Genomic DNA, 12,762 nt, shown 5'->3' with positions numbered 1-12,762 from the left:
CAAACTAACGACTGTGAGCGCCTCTGATGCAGATGAAGGCTCCAACGGTCGCATTACGTACATTATGTCAAAAACTGTCGATAGTTTATCAGATGTATTTATTGTGGACCAATACAGTGGAGAAGTCCTCTTAAATGGCCAAGTTGATTTTGAAAAATCGAACAATTATCAGCTTGAGATTCAAGCAAAAGACCAAGGAGGACTTTCTGACACATGTAAGTTGATTGTTGATGTTTTAGATGTGAATGATAACACACCGTCTATTAACATTATCTCGAAGTCTAACTCCATATCTGAGGAGTCTAAGCCTGGCACAGTTGTGGCCATGATAAAAGTAAACGATCCAGATTCAGGCATGAATGGTAAGGTTTATTGTACTATCAGTGAAAATATCCCCTTCGCTATCACTTCACCATCCAACAACTTCTTCAGTCTGCGCACAGAGCAGGAACTGGACAGGGAGAGAGAGTCTGAGTACAACATCACTGTGCTGTGCTCTGATGAGGGAGTTCCCTCACTCTCCAGCAGCGCTTCTCTCCGTTTACTCATATCAGATGTGAATGATAACGCTCCTGTCTTTGAGAGAAGGAGCTACGAGGCCTTTGTGCTCGAGAACAACACACCAGGTCTCTCTGTCTTCACAGTGAAGGCCAGTGACGCAGACTCGAAACAGAATGCGCGCGTTTCTTACATTTTAGATGACAGCGCTGTTAATGGGGTTCCTGTATCGTCATATGTGTCAGTAAGTGCTGATAGTGGAGTCATCAGTGCCGTGCGCTCTTTCGACTACGAGCAGTTAAAGGACTTCCATTTCCGCGTAAAAGCGCAGGATGGAGGCTCCCCTCCACTCAGTAGTAACGTGACAGTGAGGATCAAAATCCAAGACCAGAACGACAACGCTCCTCAGGTGCTGTACCCAGTACAGACTGGTGGCTCTGTGGTGGCTGAGATTGTGCCTCGTTCAGCAGATGTTGGCTATCTGGTCACCAAAGTGGTGGCTGTTGATGTGGACTCTGGACAGAATGCCTGGCTCTCCTACAAACTCCAGAAAGCCACAGACAGGGCGCTGTTTGAAGTGGGCCCGCAGAATGGAGAGATACGGACTGTGCGCCAGGTCACTGATAAAGATGCAGTGAAACAGAAGCTCACTGTTGTTGTGGAGGATAACGGACAGCCGTCTCGCTCAGCTGTAGTGAACATCAATGTAGCTGTAGCGGACAGTTTCCCTGAAGTGGTCTCGGAGTTCTCGGACTTTACGCTCAGCAAAGAATACAACGATAACCTGACTTTTTACTTAGTTTTAGCTCTGGCTGCTGTTTCTTTCCTGCTCATCACTACTGTAGTAGTTATAATATCAGTGAAGATCTACAGATGGAGACAGTCTCGTATTTTCTATCAGTCCAGTCTCCCAGTTATTCCGTACTATCCACCCGGTTACGCAGACACAGGAGTTACTGGAACTCTGCCGCACATGTACAATTATGACGTCTGTATGACGACCAACTCGAGGAAAAGTGACTGTAAATATTCTACACTTGGTGGTCAGAGTGTTTTAGTGGTGGACCCGAGTTTCTCAGAGACTCTGCAGCGCGCAATGAAGGAGAAGGAATTCCTCGATGATCAGGAATCTCCAGAGTTGGTAAGAGTTTTATGAGAAAGTGGTTTTGCTTGTTATTTGTATGATTGAATTATTGGCGTTTTACAAATTAAAGCTTTGCGGAGAAGATAATTAAACTGTCGTTGATGGTTGCCTAGGCTAGATTTCTTAGCGGAACCACTGATTGATTATCTATCTATCTATCTATCTATCTATCTATCTATCTATCTATCTATCTATCTATCTATCTATCTATCTTTGCTACTGCCACGCATTTGACTCCTCAATCGGATTCGAACTGCAACTCCCAGAATGCGCTGGGAGATCATATGACTCTGGACTCCACTTTGCGCTCCTATCAGCTCTGACAGTCTCCCGAATTTTAACTGTCATCCCGTGTGTGTCGTTATAGCCCAGAGTACAAAAGCCCGGGCTTTAGAAACAGTCAGTGCGCGCGTTCTCTCTGTGTGGTTATTTGTTTGACCGTGTTTTTGACCTTTTTGCTTTATGTTTTGATGACGTCTTTCGCCTTTCCCTTTTTGGTGCTTCTGCTGATTGTTTTGACTTGTGTTTTGACATTTGGCCTGAACTCTGACTGCTCTTTCGAGTTTTGTCCATTTTGGCTTTGGCTGCCTGGTTTACTATTAAACCATCTCATCTCTCATCCGCAAGCATCTGGGTTTCTGTCACTGCGTAACAGTTACACTTTACAAGCTATTTAATCTCTCTGTGTCTGTTTTATGGAGGAGGAGTCTAAAAATATCCTGTACGTCACGTAGTCGTCATCATTTCAGGGACAGAGATACTGTCTTTGCAACTGAGGCCTGTGCTACGTAAAAAAATACATAGATATATCATAGAGTGACAAATCTTTCTTTATTATTTCATTTATTTGTTTTTTTTTTTACTCATGTATTTATTTCTCACCTTATTTACTCGTTTAGCCCCTTTACACTCAAAAGCCCCCCCCCCCCCCCCCCCCCCCCAACGGTTCTTCAGTAAAGGTACTTTTTTTTTCTCATTAGAACGATGATTTCTTAATCGGTCCATTTCGTGTTTAAATGGTTCGCTGTTTTTTAAATGGTTCGGCGAAGTGATGGAGAAAGGGGTAGATATGGTTCTGTGTTAGACCTTTTTTGGGGGAAAGGCTTGATATTGTAACAATAGCAGAAACATATTTAACACACTCTCCATCAATGCCAAGATCTATTTCATCATAGAATAAAGAGGATCAAATGGTTCTATGTAGAACTCATGATTAAAAATAGAACAATTGTTTTTACACAACACTGAAGACCCATCATTATGAGTGTTTAAAATGGATTGTTTTCTATTTAATTTGTGTTTTAATTACATTTGTGAACGTGTAGAAATCCTACGGGTCAGATTATGCTGAAAAAATGAGTTTGTAGCTGTAGGAAAAACTATTTGACTTAAATTTAAATGCATGTTGGAAATTTCCTTTCAAACAAACCAAATCGCCTCATTTCAGCACAACAGTCGTTGGACAGCTCCTTCTTTTTTCAACGCTCTTACGTCAGTGTTTTCCGTTACCCTGAAGAAAGCATCTCATAATTAGTGTGTTTATATATATATAAATAATCTGGTCATGTCAGGAAAAAAAACGATTTCTTTGCAGAAGTGTGGTGATGTAAATATTTAAGTCTAGAATAAAAAGACATTCCAGATTTATTTATTTATTTATTTATTTATTTAATGTGGGTCACACATTAAAGGGTCCCTTTGTAGTGTTTTAGAGATGTGTAGAGCATCTAAATCATTACTATGATTTGATAAAAGACCTTCATTCATTATAACGTCTTAAATTCAGTCGGTTTGTAATTCTTAGTTTCGACTCTTAGCGCCGCTGTTTGTCAACGGAACGTCGTGTCTACGCGTATTTGCGCGAGATCCACCCACAGTCTCAGAGGAGAAAGAAAGAAAGGCTCTCGTGCCGCATGTTATTCACTGATGAAGTGTTGGTCGAGCGTTAGGTCACCTTTTTTTCCAAAGACGCCTCTTAAAATTCTCGCCGGACGTATTGTGAAGGATTTATCATTCGACGAGGACCTTAATGAGCATCTTCTTCTGTACCGCCGAGAGAATGACGTGTTCAGGGTTATGGCGCCCGGTATTGTTCTTCGTCGTCCTTTCTTCTCACTCCGCGCTCGGCCAGGTCAGTTACTCCATTCCGGAGGAAATGCCAAAAGGATCCATAGTTGGAAACATAGCTCAGGATTTGGGATTGGAATTAAAAAGACTGAAATCTGGGAAAGCGCGCATCTTTACGGTGGACAGCACGGAGTACATCGAGCTGAATAAAGAGAGGGGGGCGCTTCTCATCAAGGAAAAAATAGATCGCGAGTCTCTTTGTGCTAAAACGACTCCCTGCGCTTTACATCTGCAGATGATTCTGGAGAACCCGATGGAATTATATTCTATTACGGTTGAAATCACGGATATAAACGATAACGCTCCGTTTTTCCAGACAGAGGAAATCAGGTTTGAGATTAGCGAGTCAGCAGTAACCGGAGCCAGATTTACATTAGAGAGAGCAATAGATGTGGACGTGGGTACGAATGGGCTTCAGAGCTACTCACTGAAACCAACAGATCATTTTGTTTTAGAACTACAGGGTCAGACAGACGGAGATAAGAGCGTAGAAATGGTTTTACAAAAGCCTCTTGACAGAGAAAAACAAGAGAGATTCACTTTATTACTGACAGCGACTGATGGAGGTGAGCCGGTGCTGTCTGGATCAGTGAAAATCCACATTACTGTTCTCGACGTTAATGATAACGCTCCTGTGTTTACGAGCAAAGTGTATAAAGCCACATTATCTGAAAATGCAGCTAAAGGCACCAAACTGACCACTGTAAGTGCAACTGACGCAGATGAGGGCTCCAACGGTCACATATCTTATTACATGTCAAAAACTGTGGATAGTTTGTCAGATTTATTTATTGTGGATCAATATAGTGGAGATGTCATCTTAAACGGTCAAATTGATTTTGAAAAATCAAGCCTATATCAGCTTGAAGTGCAAGCAAAAGACCAAGGAGGACTTACTGACTCATGTAAGATTATTCTCGATGTTTTAGATGTTAATGACAACATGCCATCAATCAACATCCTCTCTATCACCAGCTCTATATCTGAGATGTCTAAACCTGGGACTGTTGTTGCTATGATGAATGTGAATGACCCAGATTCAGGGACCAATGGTCAAATTCACTGCACGATCAGTGATAATATTCCTTTTGCTATCACTTCACCATCCAACAACTTCTTTAGTCTGCGCACAGAGCAGGAACTGGACAGGGAGAGAGAGTCTGAGTACAACATCACTGTGCTGTGCTCTGATGAGGGAGTTCCCTCACTCTCCAGCAGCGCTTCTCTCCGTTTACTCATTTCAGATGTGAATGATAACGCTCCTGTCTTTGAGAGAAGGAGCTATGAGGCCTTTGTGCTCGAGAACAACACACCAGGTCTCTCTGTCTTCACAGTGAAGGCCAGTGACGCAGACTCGAAACAGAATGCGCGCGTATCTTACATTTTAGATGACAGCGCTGTTAATGGGGTTCCTGTATCATCATATGTGTCAGTCAGTGCTGATAGTGGAGTCATTAGTGCCGTGCGCTCTTTCGACTACGAGCAGTTAAAGGACTTCCATTTCCGCGTAAAAGCGCAGGATGGAGGCTCCCCTCCACTCAGTAGTAACGTGACAGTGAGGATCAAAATCCAAGACCAGAACGACAACGCTCCTCAGGTTCTGTACCCAGTACAGACTGGTGGCTCTGTGGTGGCTGAGATTGTGCCTCGTTCAGCAGATGTTGGCTACCTGGTCACCAAAGTGGTGGCTGTTGATGTGGACTCTGGACAGAATGCCTGGCTCTCCTACAAACTCCAGAAAGCCACAGACAGGGCGCTGTTTGAAGTGGGCCCGCAGAATGGAGAGATACGGACTGTGCGCCAGGTCACTGATAAAGATGCAGTGAAACAGAAGCTCACTGTTGTTGTGGAGGATAACGGACAGCCGTCTCGCTCAGCTGTAGTGAACATCAATGTAGCTGTAGCGGACAGTTTCCCTGAAGTGGTCTCGGAGTTCTCGGACTTTACGCACAGCAAAGAATACAACGATAACCTGACTTTTTACTTAGTTTTAGCTCTGGCTGCTGTTTCTTTCCTCTTCATCACTACTGTAGTAGTTATAATATCAGTGAAGATCTACAGATGGAGACAGTCTCGTATTTTCTACCAGTCCAGTCTCCCAGTTATTCCGTACTATCCACCTGGTTACGCAGACACAGGAGTTACTGGAACTCTGCCACACATGTACAATTATGACATCTGTATGACGACCAACTCGAGGAAAAGTGATTGTAAATATTCTACACTTGGTGGTCAGAGTGTTTTAGTGGTGGACCAGAGTTTCTCAGAGACTCTGCAGCGCGCAATGAAGGAGAAGGAATTCCTCGATGATCAGGAATCTCCAGAGTTGGTAAGGCCTCTCTCAGAAGTGTGCTTTTTTCTGTTTATTTTAGGAGTTATTTCTTGGCATCTTAATAATTGAAGCTTTGCATATTTCATAAGCAAAGTCTGGTTATTTGTCGTCTACACTCAGTCTCGTGATGGAATCACTTTTATTACTTGCCTTGCTGTGTCAGTAGCTTGAACACATCAATCGGAATAATTATTTCATTATACAAAAGCCTTTGCATGATGAAATTGCTCTATTTACAACTTCTGGTTAGAAATAGAACCCTTGCCTTTACTAAAGAATTCTAAACAACCATCCTTTATTCTGTGTGTAGTCTTCACTGTTTCCAATTTCATTAGTTTTAATTATTTTATTTTTGTGAACATACTGAAATCATGAAATCATATAGATTAATGTCTCCTGAAACATTGATTTCTAGCTTTATCACATTCTTTGTGCCTTAAATTTAAATTACCCTCATTAGATCCCCACCAAACAAACCACATCGCCTCATTTCAGCACAAGAATCGTTGGACAGCTCCTTCTGTTTTCCTGTTACGTCTGTTTTTAATGTTGTCCTAAAGGAAGAGTCTCAAAACTTATGTGAAGTGTTTTTCAAATCGTGATCAGGTCATGAAAACAGAAGATTTGTTTTTGAATATATGTTGTTGTAAACATAAACAGGTAAAATAATATAATGAACAGCTGTAATTAATGTAAACATTTAATGTAGCTGTAGCAGACAGTTTCCCTGAAGTGCTGCCAGACCCTCATTACCATGAATGATATGATTCCAATCAAATATTGTATTTCATTTTGAATCTTGCTAAAGTTTTTACCCTCCTCATTTCCTCAATCATTTCTGTAAAACTATACAGATGGAAGCAGAAAAAATTGTTCTATAAGTCTGCAGCAAACCTTCCAGTGGTTCCTTACCCACCAGGATATACTGATGACACTGCACAGCATGTATATAATTAAGAAGTGTGGATGCACTGACTCTCATGTGAGTGACATGAAGTTTGTCAGGCCATATATCTAAAATTCACTGATGAGAATGAGTTACATGGGCACCATGCAGAGAGAAAACCAGGCACGGGAGGACTCTGAGCTAACTTGTGGTGAGAGGTGAGACTTGTGGACATGGCAGCTTGACTCTTTTTCCATATAAAACTCATAAGACACGTGTAAGTTCACTTTTGTCTTTGAATAGTGAATAAAATAGCTGTATTTGCATTGTAGACGTAGCAACCCCTGGTTCCTATCACCACCATTGTAAAGAAATGTCCATCAGCAAGTTTCTCATCTATAAACTAATTGATTTTAGTCCACTTTAAATGAGTTTGTTTACATTCAGCAACTTAATTATGCAGAAACGTGGTAAAAGTGGCATAAAAAGTGGCATGAAAATATAAAATATATACTGACTTTAATAAGTACTGCACATGCCTTCATATATATATATATATATATATATATATATATATATATATATATATATATATATATACACACGTGTGTGTGTGTCAACAACTTATGGACTTGGACTTCAATTGTTCTTTTTTTAGTTTATTTCTAATGATTTATGTTTCAATGTCTTAGTCTCGTTTGACTCTTCAGTGCAATACTTTATCTGACCTCTAGATGCCGCTGTTCATCGCATGTATTATTACCCCTTTTATTTCCTTCGACCCTGCCTTCAGCATAAAGCAACGCGATACATTCAGTCTCTCCGCACATTGTGTTATTTTGTCATGTTTCATGGAAATCTCAATCGTCAGTCTTTGTTTTCATACGTTTTAATACCATCAGTATGAAGAATTCCTTGGTCTAAGAGTTCAGAGAGCATCTTACCAGCATTTCTTCTGGAATATCACACCCTCGCCTTTGTTGGACTATTTCACCGCTGAAAATGGAGACGGGAGAAAAAGGCTGGCTGCTGTGGAGAGCGTTTGTCCTGGCGTTGCTTACTGGTCTAGTATCCGGGCAAATTCGATATTCCATACCTGAAGAAATGTCTGTGGGGTCTTTAGTTGGAAATATTGCAGCGGACCTTGGACTCGAACCGAGGAGGCTGATAGCAGGGAAAGCTCGTGTGTTCACCGCGGGCGGCAGTGAGTACGTGGGGCTGGACAGGGAGAAAGGACAGCTGGTTGTGAAGGAAAGGATAGATAGGGAGCAATTGTGCGGGGAGATATCTGCATGCAGTCTCAGTTTTGAGGTGATTCTAGATAACCCGATGGAGCTCTATCGCGTTACAGTGGACATTCTCGATATAAATGACAATAGTCCTTCATTTCCGAGGGGCGAGATAGAGCTGGAAATCAGCGAGCTGGCTGTACCTGGTGCTCGTTTTCCTTTAGAGAGCGCGATAGATCCAGACGTGGGTCTAAATGCATTGCAGAAATACACTCTGCATCCCATTGACCGCTTTAATCTGAATATTAAAAATGCTGCCGATGGCACAAAACATGTCGAGATGGTCCTCCAATCTGCGCTGGATAGAGAAAAGAATGCGCACCATCATTTGACGTTGACTGCGTTTGATGGTGGAAAACCCCAAAGATCTGCCACTGTTAAAATCAATATTGTGGTGCTTGATGCCAACGATAATGCTCCTATATTTAGCCAATCCTCTTATAAAGCATTTGTTCCTGAAAACGCAGTGATAGGTACGCTCGTGACGACCGTTAGCGCGACAGATGCTGATGAATCCAGTCACAGTATAGAGTATTATTTTGAGCACGCGACTTCAGCAGCAAAAGCCTTATTTTCTATTGATAAAGATTCGGGTGAGATAAAAGTCATAGGTGATATAGATTACGAAAAACACAAGCAGTTTACCATCAAAGTCAAGGCTAAAGATCACGGAGGGCTGACGGACACGAGCGAAATAATGATTGACGTCATTGATTTAAACGATAACGCTCCGAAAATAACCATCATGTCCTTCTCCAGTGTTGTATCTGAAGACGCAGCGCCGGGTACAGTCATAGCCATGATAAACGTCCAAGACCTTGACTCTGGCGACCACGGTACAGTCTCATGCTCTATTGATCTTAACTCTCCATTCAAAATTGTATCATCATTAATCAATTATTACAACCTCGTGACAGATTCAGCACTGGACAGAGAACAGACCACAGGCTACAACATAACTGTAACTGCAGTAGATGCTGGAAACCCACCTCTTTCGAGCAAGGAGCTCCTGTCCATAAAGATATCAGATGTGAATGACCATGCGCCTCAGTTTGAGCAGGAAAGCTATAATGCTTATGTCATGGAGAATAACCCTGCAACCATGTCTATCCTCACTGTTAAAGCAGATGATGCTGATTGGGGACCGAATGCAAGGGTATCTTATTTTCTTATTGATGGACATTTGAATGGGGCACCTATAGCATCACACATCTCCATAAATGCAGACAGTGGAGTAATTTATGCAGTAAAATCTTTCGATTATGAGCAATTAAAATCATTCAAAATTCAAGTTAGAGCTCAAGACGGAGGCTCACCTCCAATGTCCAGCAATGCAACACTGAACATATTTATTCAAGACCAGAACGACAACGCTCCTCAGGTTCTGTACCCAGTACAGACTGGTGGCTCTGTGGTGGGTGAGATTGTGCCTCGTTCAGCAGATGTTGGCTATCTGGTGACCAAAGTGGTGGCTGTTGATGTGGACTCTGGACAGAATGCCTGGCTCTCCTACAAACTCCAGAAAGCCACAGACAGGGCGCTGTTTGAAGTGGGCCCACAGAATGGAGAGATACGGACTGTGCGCCAGGTCACTGATAAAGATGCAGTGAAACAGAAGCTCACTGTTGTTGTGGAGGATAACGGACAGCCGTCTCGCTCAGCTGTGGTGAACATCAATGTAGCTGTAGCGGACAGTTTCCCTGAAGTGCTGTCAGAGTTTACAGACTTCACTTATGACAAGAATTACAATGACAATATGACTTTTTACCTAGTCTTGGCTCTTGCTGCGGTTTCTGTCCTCTTCATTTTCTCAGTCATTGCTATCATTTCAGTGAAAATCTATAAGTGGAGGCAGAAAAGATTGTTCTACAAGTCGGCTGCAAACCTTCCAGTGATTCCTTATTACCCACCAGGATATGCTGATGGCACTTTGCAGCATGTATATAATTATGAGGTGTGCGGAACCACTGACTCGCGGTTGAGTGACATAAAGTTCGTCAGGCCATATAGCCAGAGCACGTTGGGCAGCATGAGCCGCATGGGGACCGTGCAGAGAGAAAAAAGGGAGCAGGAGGATCCTGAGCTACTTTCAGAGGTGAGGCATAAAGGAGCCTATCAGAATCTGCTGCCACAGACATACCGTCCCTTTATTAATTCATTTTCGAAAGGTTTATCATGCTGCCTCTTACTGAGCAAGGTATCTAATATCAGAAATCTAAATTAATTGATCAGGCATAAGATTATGACCATCTCTTTGTTTCTATGCTCATTGTCCATTTTATCAACCCCACTTTGTAGTTCTACAGTTACAGACTGTAGTCCATCTGTTTCTCTACTTTTAGCCCCTTTTATCCTGTTCTTCAGTGGTCAGGACCTTCATGGACCCTCATAGAGCAGGTACTATTTGGGTGATGGGTCATTCTCAGCACTGCACTAACACTGACATGGTGGTGGTGTGTTAGTGTGTGTTGCTCTGGTCTGAGAGGATCAGACACAGCAGTGCTGCTGGAGTTTTTAAACACTGTGTCAACTCACTGTCCACTCTATTAGACACTCCTACCTTGTCGGTCCACCTTGTAGATGTAAAGTCAGAGACGACAGTTCATCTGCTGCTGCACAGTTTGTGTTAATCATCCTCTAGTCCTTCATCAGTGGGAACAAAGTATCAGAGAAACAGATGGACTACTATCTGTTGTGGTAGAACTACACAGTGCACCTATACAGTAAGTGGAGCTGATAAAATTGACCATGAGCACAGAAACAAGGTCATAATGTTATGTCCGATTGGTGTATATCCATGCAAATGGTCCTATTTTGCTGGTTCTGCTGTTCAATCACTGTTCATAATAAGCTGCATATCTTGACTAATGGTCTATTAGTTTAGTTATGCATATATAATAATCAGTATTATGTATAAAAGAGCTATACATTTTCATCATGTGCATGAGCAGGGTTCCCTTTTGTATCATCCTCCTTGTTTGCCTATGATAGCCTTCTCGCTCAAACACATCACAGCACACTGACCCAGTTTTCACTCAAAGCACATGCCCCCACCCCCTTCCTATCCCTTACACACATGCACTGCTCTAATACTCTGCCTTGGTCTGCTGCAGGACCAGCTTTCTTTATCCCTTCCATAGATTTTCCTCATAAACTGTGTTTTACATGATTTCGTTATACAACTTTCATTAGAAAGAATAGAGCAAATAGGCAACACGTACAAAATAGTATCTTGTGTGATTAGTTCAGTCTCTTTTTCAGTCATTATTAAGCAGCATCTCTGTCGTGCAGTGATGAACACGCCCCTCAGACAGAGCTCTTTTGTCCGCTTTTAGGATAGAATGCCTTTCACATCACTACTGAAAGAGCCATGTCAGTGATAAAACAACCAATGCCGCACTGTATTATCTCTGAATTCATTTTCTACATGTTTAATGATATGTTTTTGGCTGCCAAGCTCTTTGGGGAATTGGGAGTGGCATTACAGCAGCGAGGCTTCTGTGAGACCAGACCGCATCATGTTTGTGTTTCAGGCCATTTAAAGCACTAAATCCATCTCACTGAGTCTTAATTGCATGGAATAGCTAACATAGCAGTCTTTTTTTATGTCTGGTTTTGCATTTGTGTGCTACTCATTTGCAATGATACGTGTTATAAAGCTGTTGAACGGTTATTAGTATGGGCTAAATCTGATTTTGTTTATCTGTTGTTATTTTGGCTCATGCTACAGTGGCATCAATAGCTTTACTGTTTCTTGGATTATAACACTGGTGTATCTGAGAGCAGCTGCTGTGCCAGTTCTTTTGGTTTCCATGGTAACATGTTTCAGTTCTCTCTTAAAGACACACTGCGACCATTACTCTGGGGATGTTGCATCGAGATCAGTGCATAATGCGGGTCTTGCTTTTTCCAAATGTATATCCTTTTCTATAAACACAAAGAGAGCTCAGTTTCCGGCTCTGTTCACAGCTGAGAGATGTGTTTACAGTTGGGCAGGCAAGCTGCAGGCTGATATTTGCGTGTGGGTTGAACTAAATCCTGATTGAAACACTATAATCAGAGCAGCATGTCATCAGTATTCTGTTTATTTCTGTAGTGTCTATAACCTTATGTCTATTATAAGGAGCATAAATAATCAGATAATCTGAAGAAAATTTAATCAGCGTTTAATGTTTTTAATTTTTACGCCTTTTCTTAAGGGGGCTGAGGCAACATGGACTGATAGAAAGTAACACGGAGCTTTGAAGGCTTTTATTTATTAATTGATTTATTTACTTTCACACCCAAGTGTGCAGCCTGGTGCCCCAGAATTGTTGCTTTTCTGGTTGCTAGTGCATAATTATAAACAAATAAATCCACCCAGTTGCTGCATCTCCAAAGCACAGTTCTGCGTTCCAGTCAAACAAATGTGGTATTACTGCACACACAGCACTTATAACATGCTACATCTTGCTTTTTATTTATTTGTTTGGTTATTTATTTATTT

General features: G+C 41.8%; 2 protein-coding genes across 38 annotated transcripts in view; both read left to right on the top strand.

The window, feature by feature from the left end:
• The window catches only part of LOC108437803 (protocadherin alpha-C2-like), a 334,331-nt gene that overhangs the window by 257,737 nt on the left and 63,832 nt on the right, over nucleotides 1–12,762 (top strand). For 2 of the 37 annotated variants that reach the window (XM_037547176.1, XM_037547146.1), the window contains exon 1: nucleotides 3,537–6,098. The exons of 33 other annotated variants lie outside the window; for them this stretch is intronic. In XM_037547176.1, coding sequence (XP_037403073.1) covers nucleotides 3,672–6,098 — 2,427 coding nt within the window. In that variant the 5' untranslated portion in view covers nucleotides 3,537–3,671. Of the gene's footprint in view, nucleotides 1–3,536; nucleotides 6,099–7,785; nucleotides 10,372–12,762 lie in introns of those variants that run through there. 2 more of the 37 variants (XM_017715163.2, XM_037547181.1) reach the window with 2 other exon arrangements.
• Nucleotides 1–12,762, top strand: part of LOC119265978 (protocadherin beta-16-like) — a 30,757-nt gene that overhangs the window by 13,106 nt on the left and 4,889 nt on the right. The gene's annotated exons all lie outside the window — the stretch shown is intronic.

The sequence above is a fragment of the Pygocentrus nattereri genome, chromosome 18, assembly GCF_015220715.1.
Source record: "Pygocentrus nattereri isolate fPygNat1 chromosome 18, fPygNat1.pri, whole genome shotgun sequence".
Lineage (NCBI taxonomy): Eukaryota > Metazoa > Chordata > Actinopteri > Characiformes > Serrasalmidae > Pygocentrus > Pygocentrus nattereri.
This window is presented reverse-complemented; position numbering and strand designations above follow the sequence as displayed.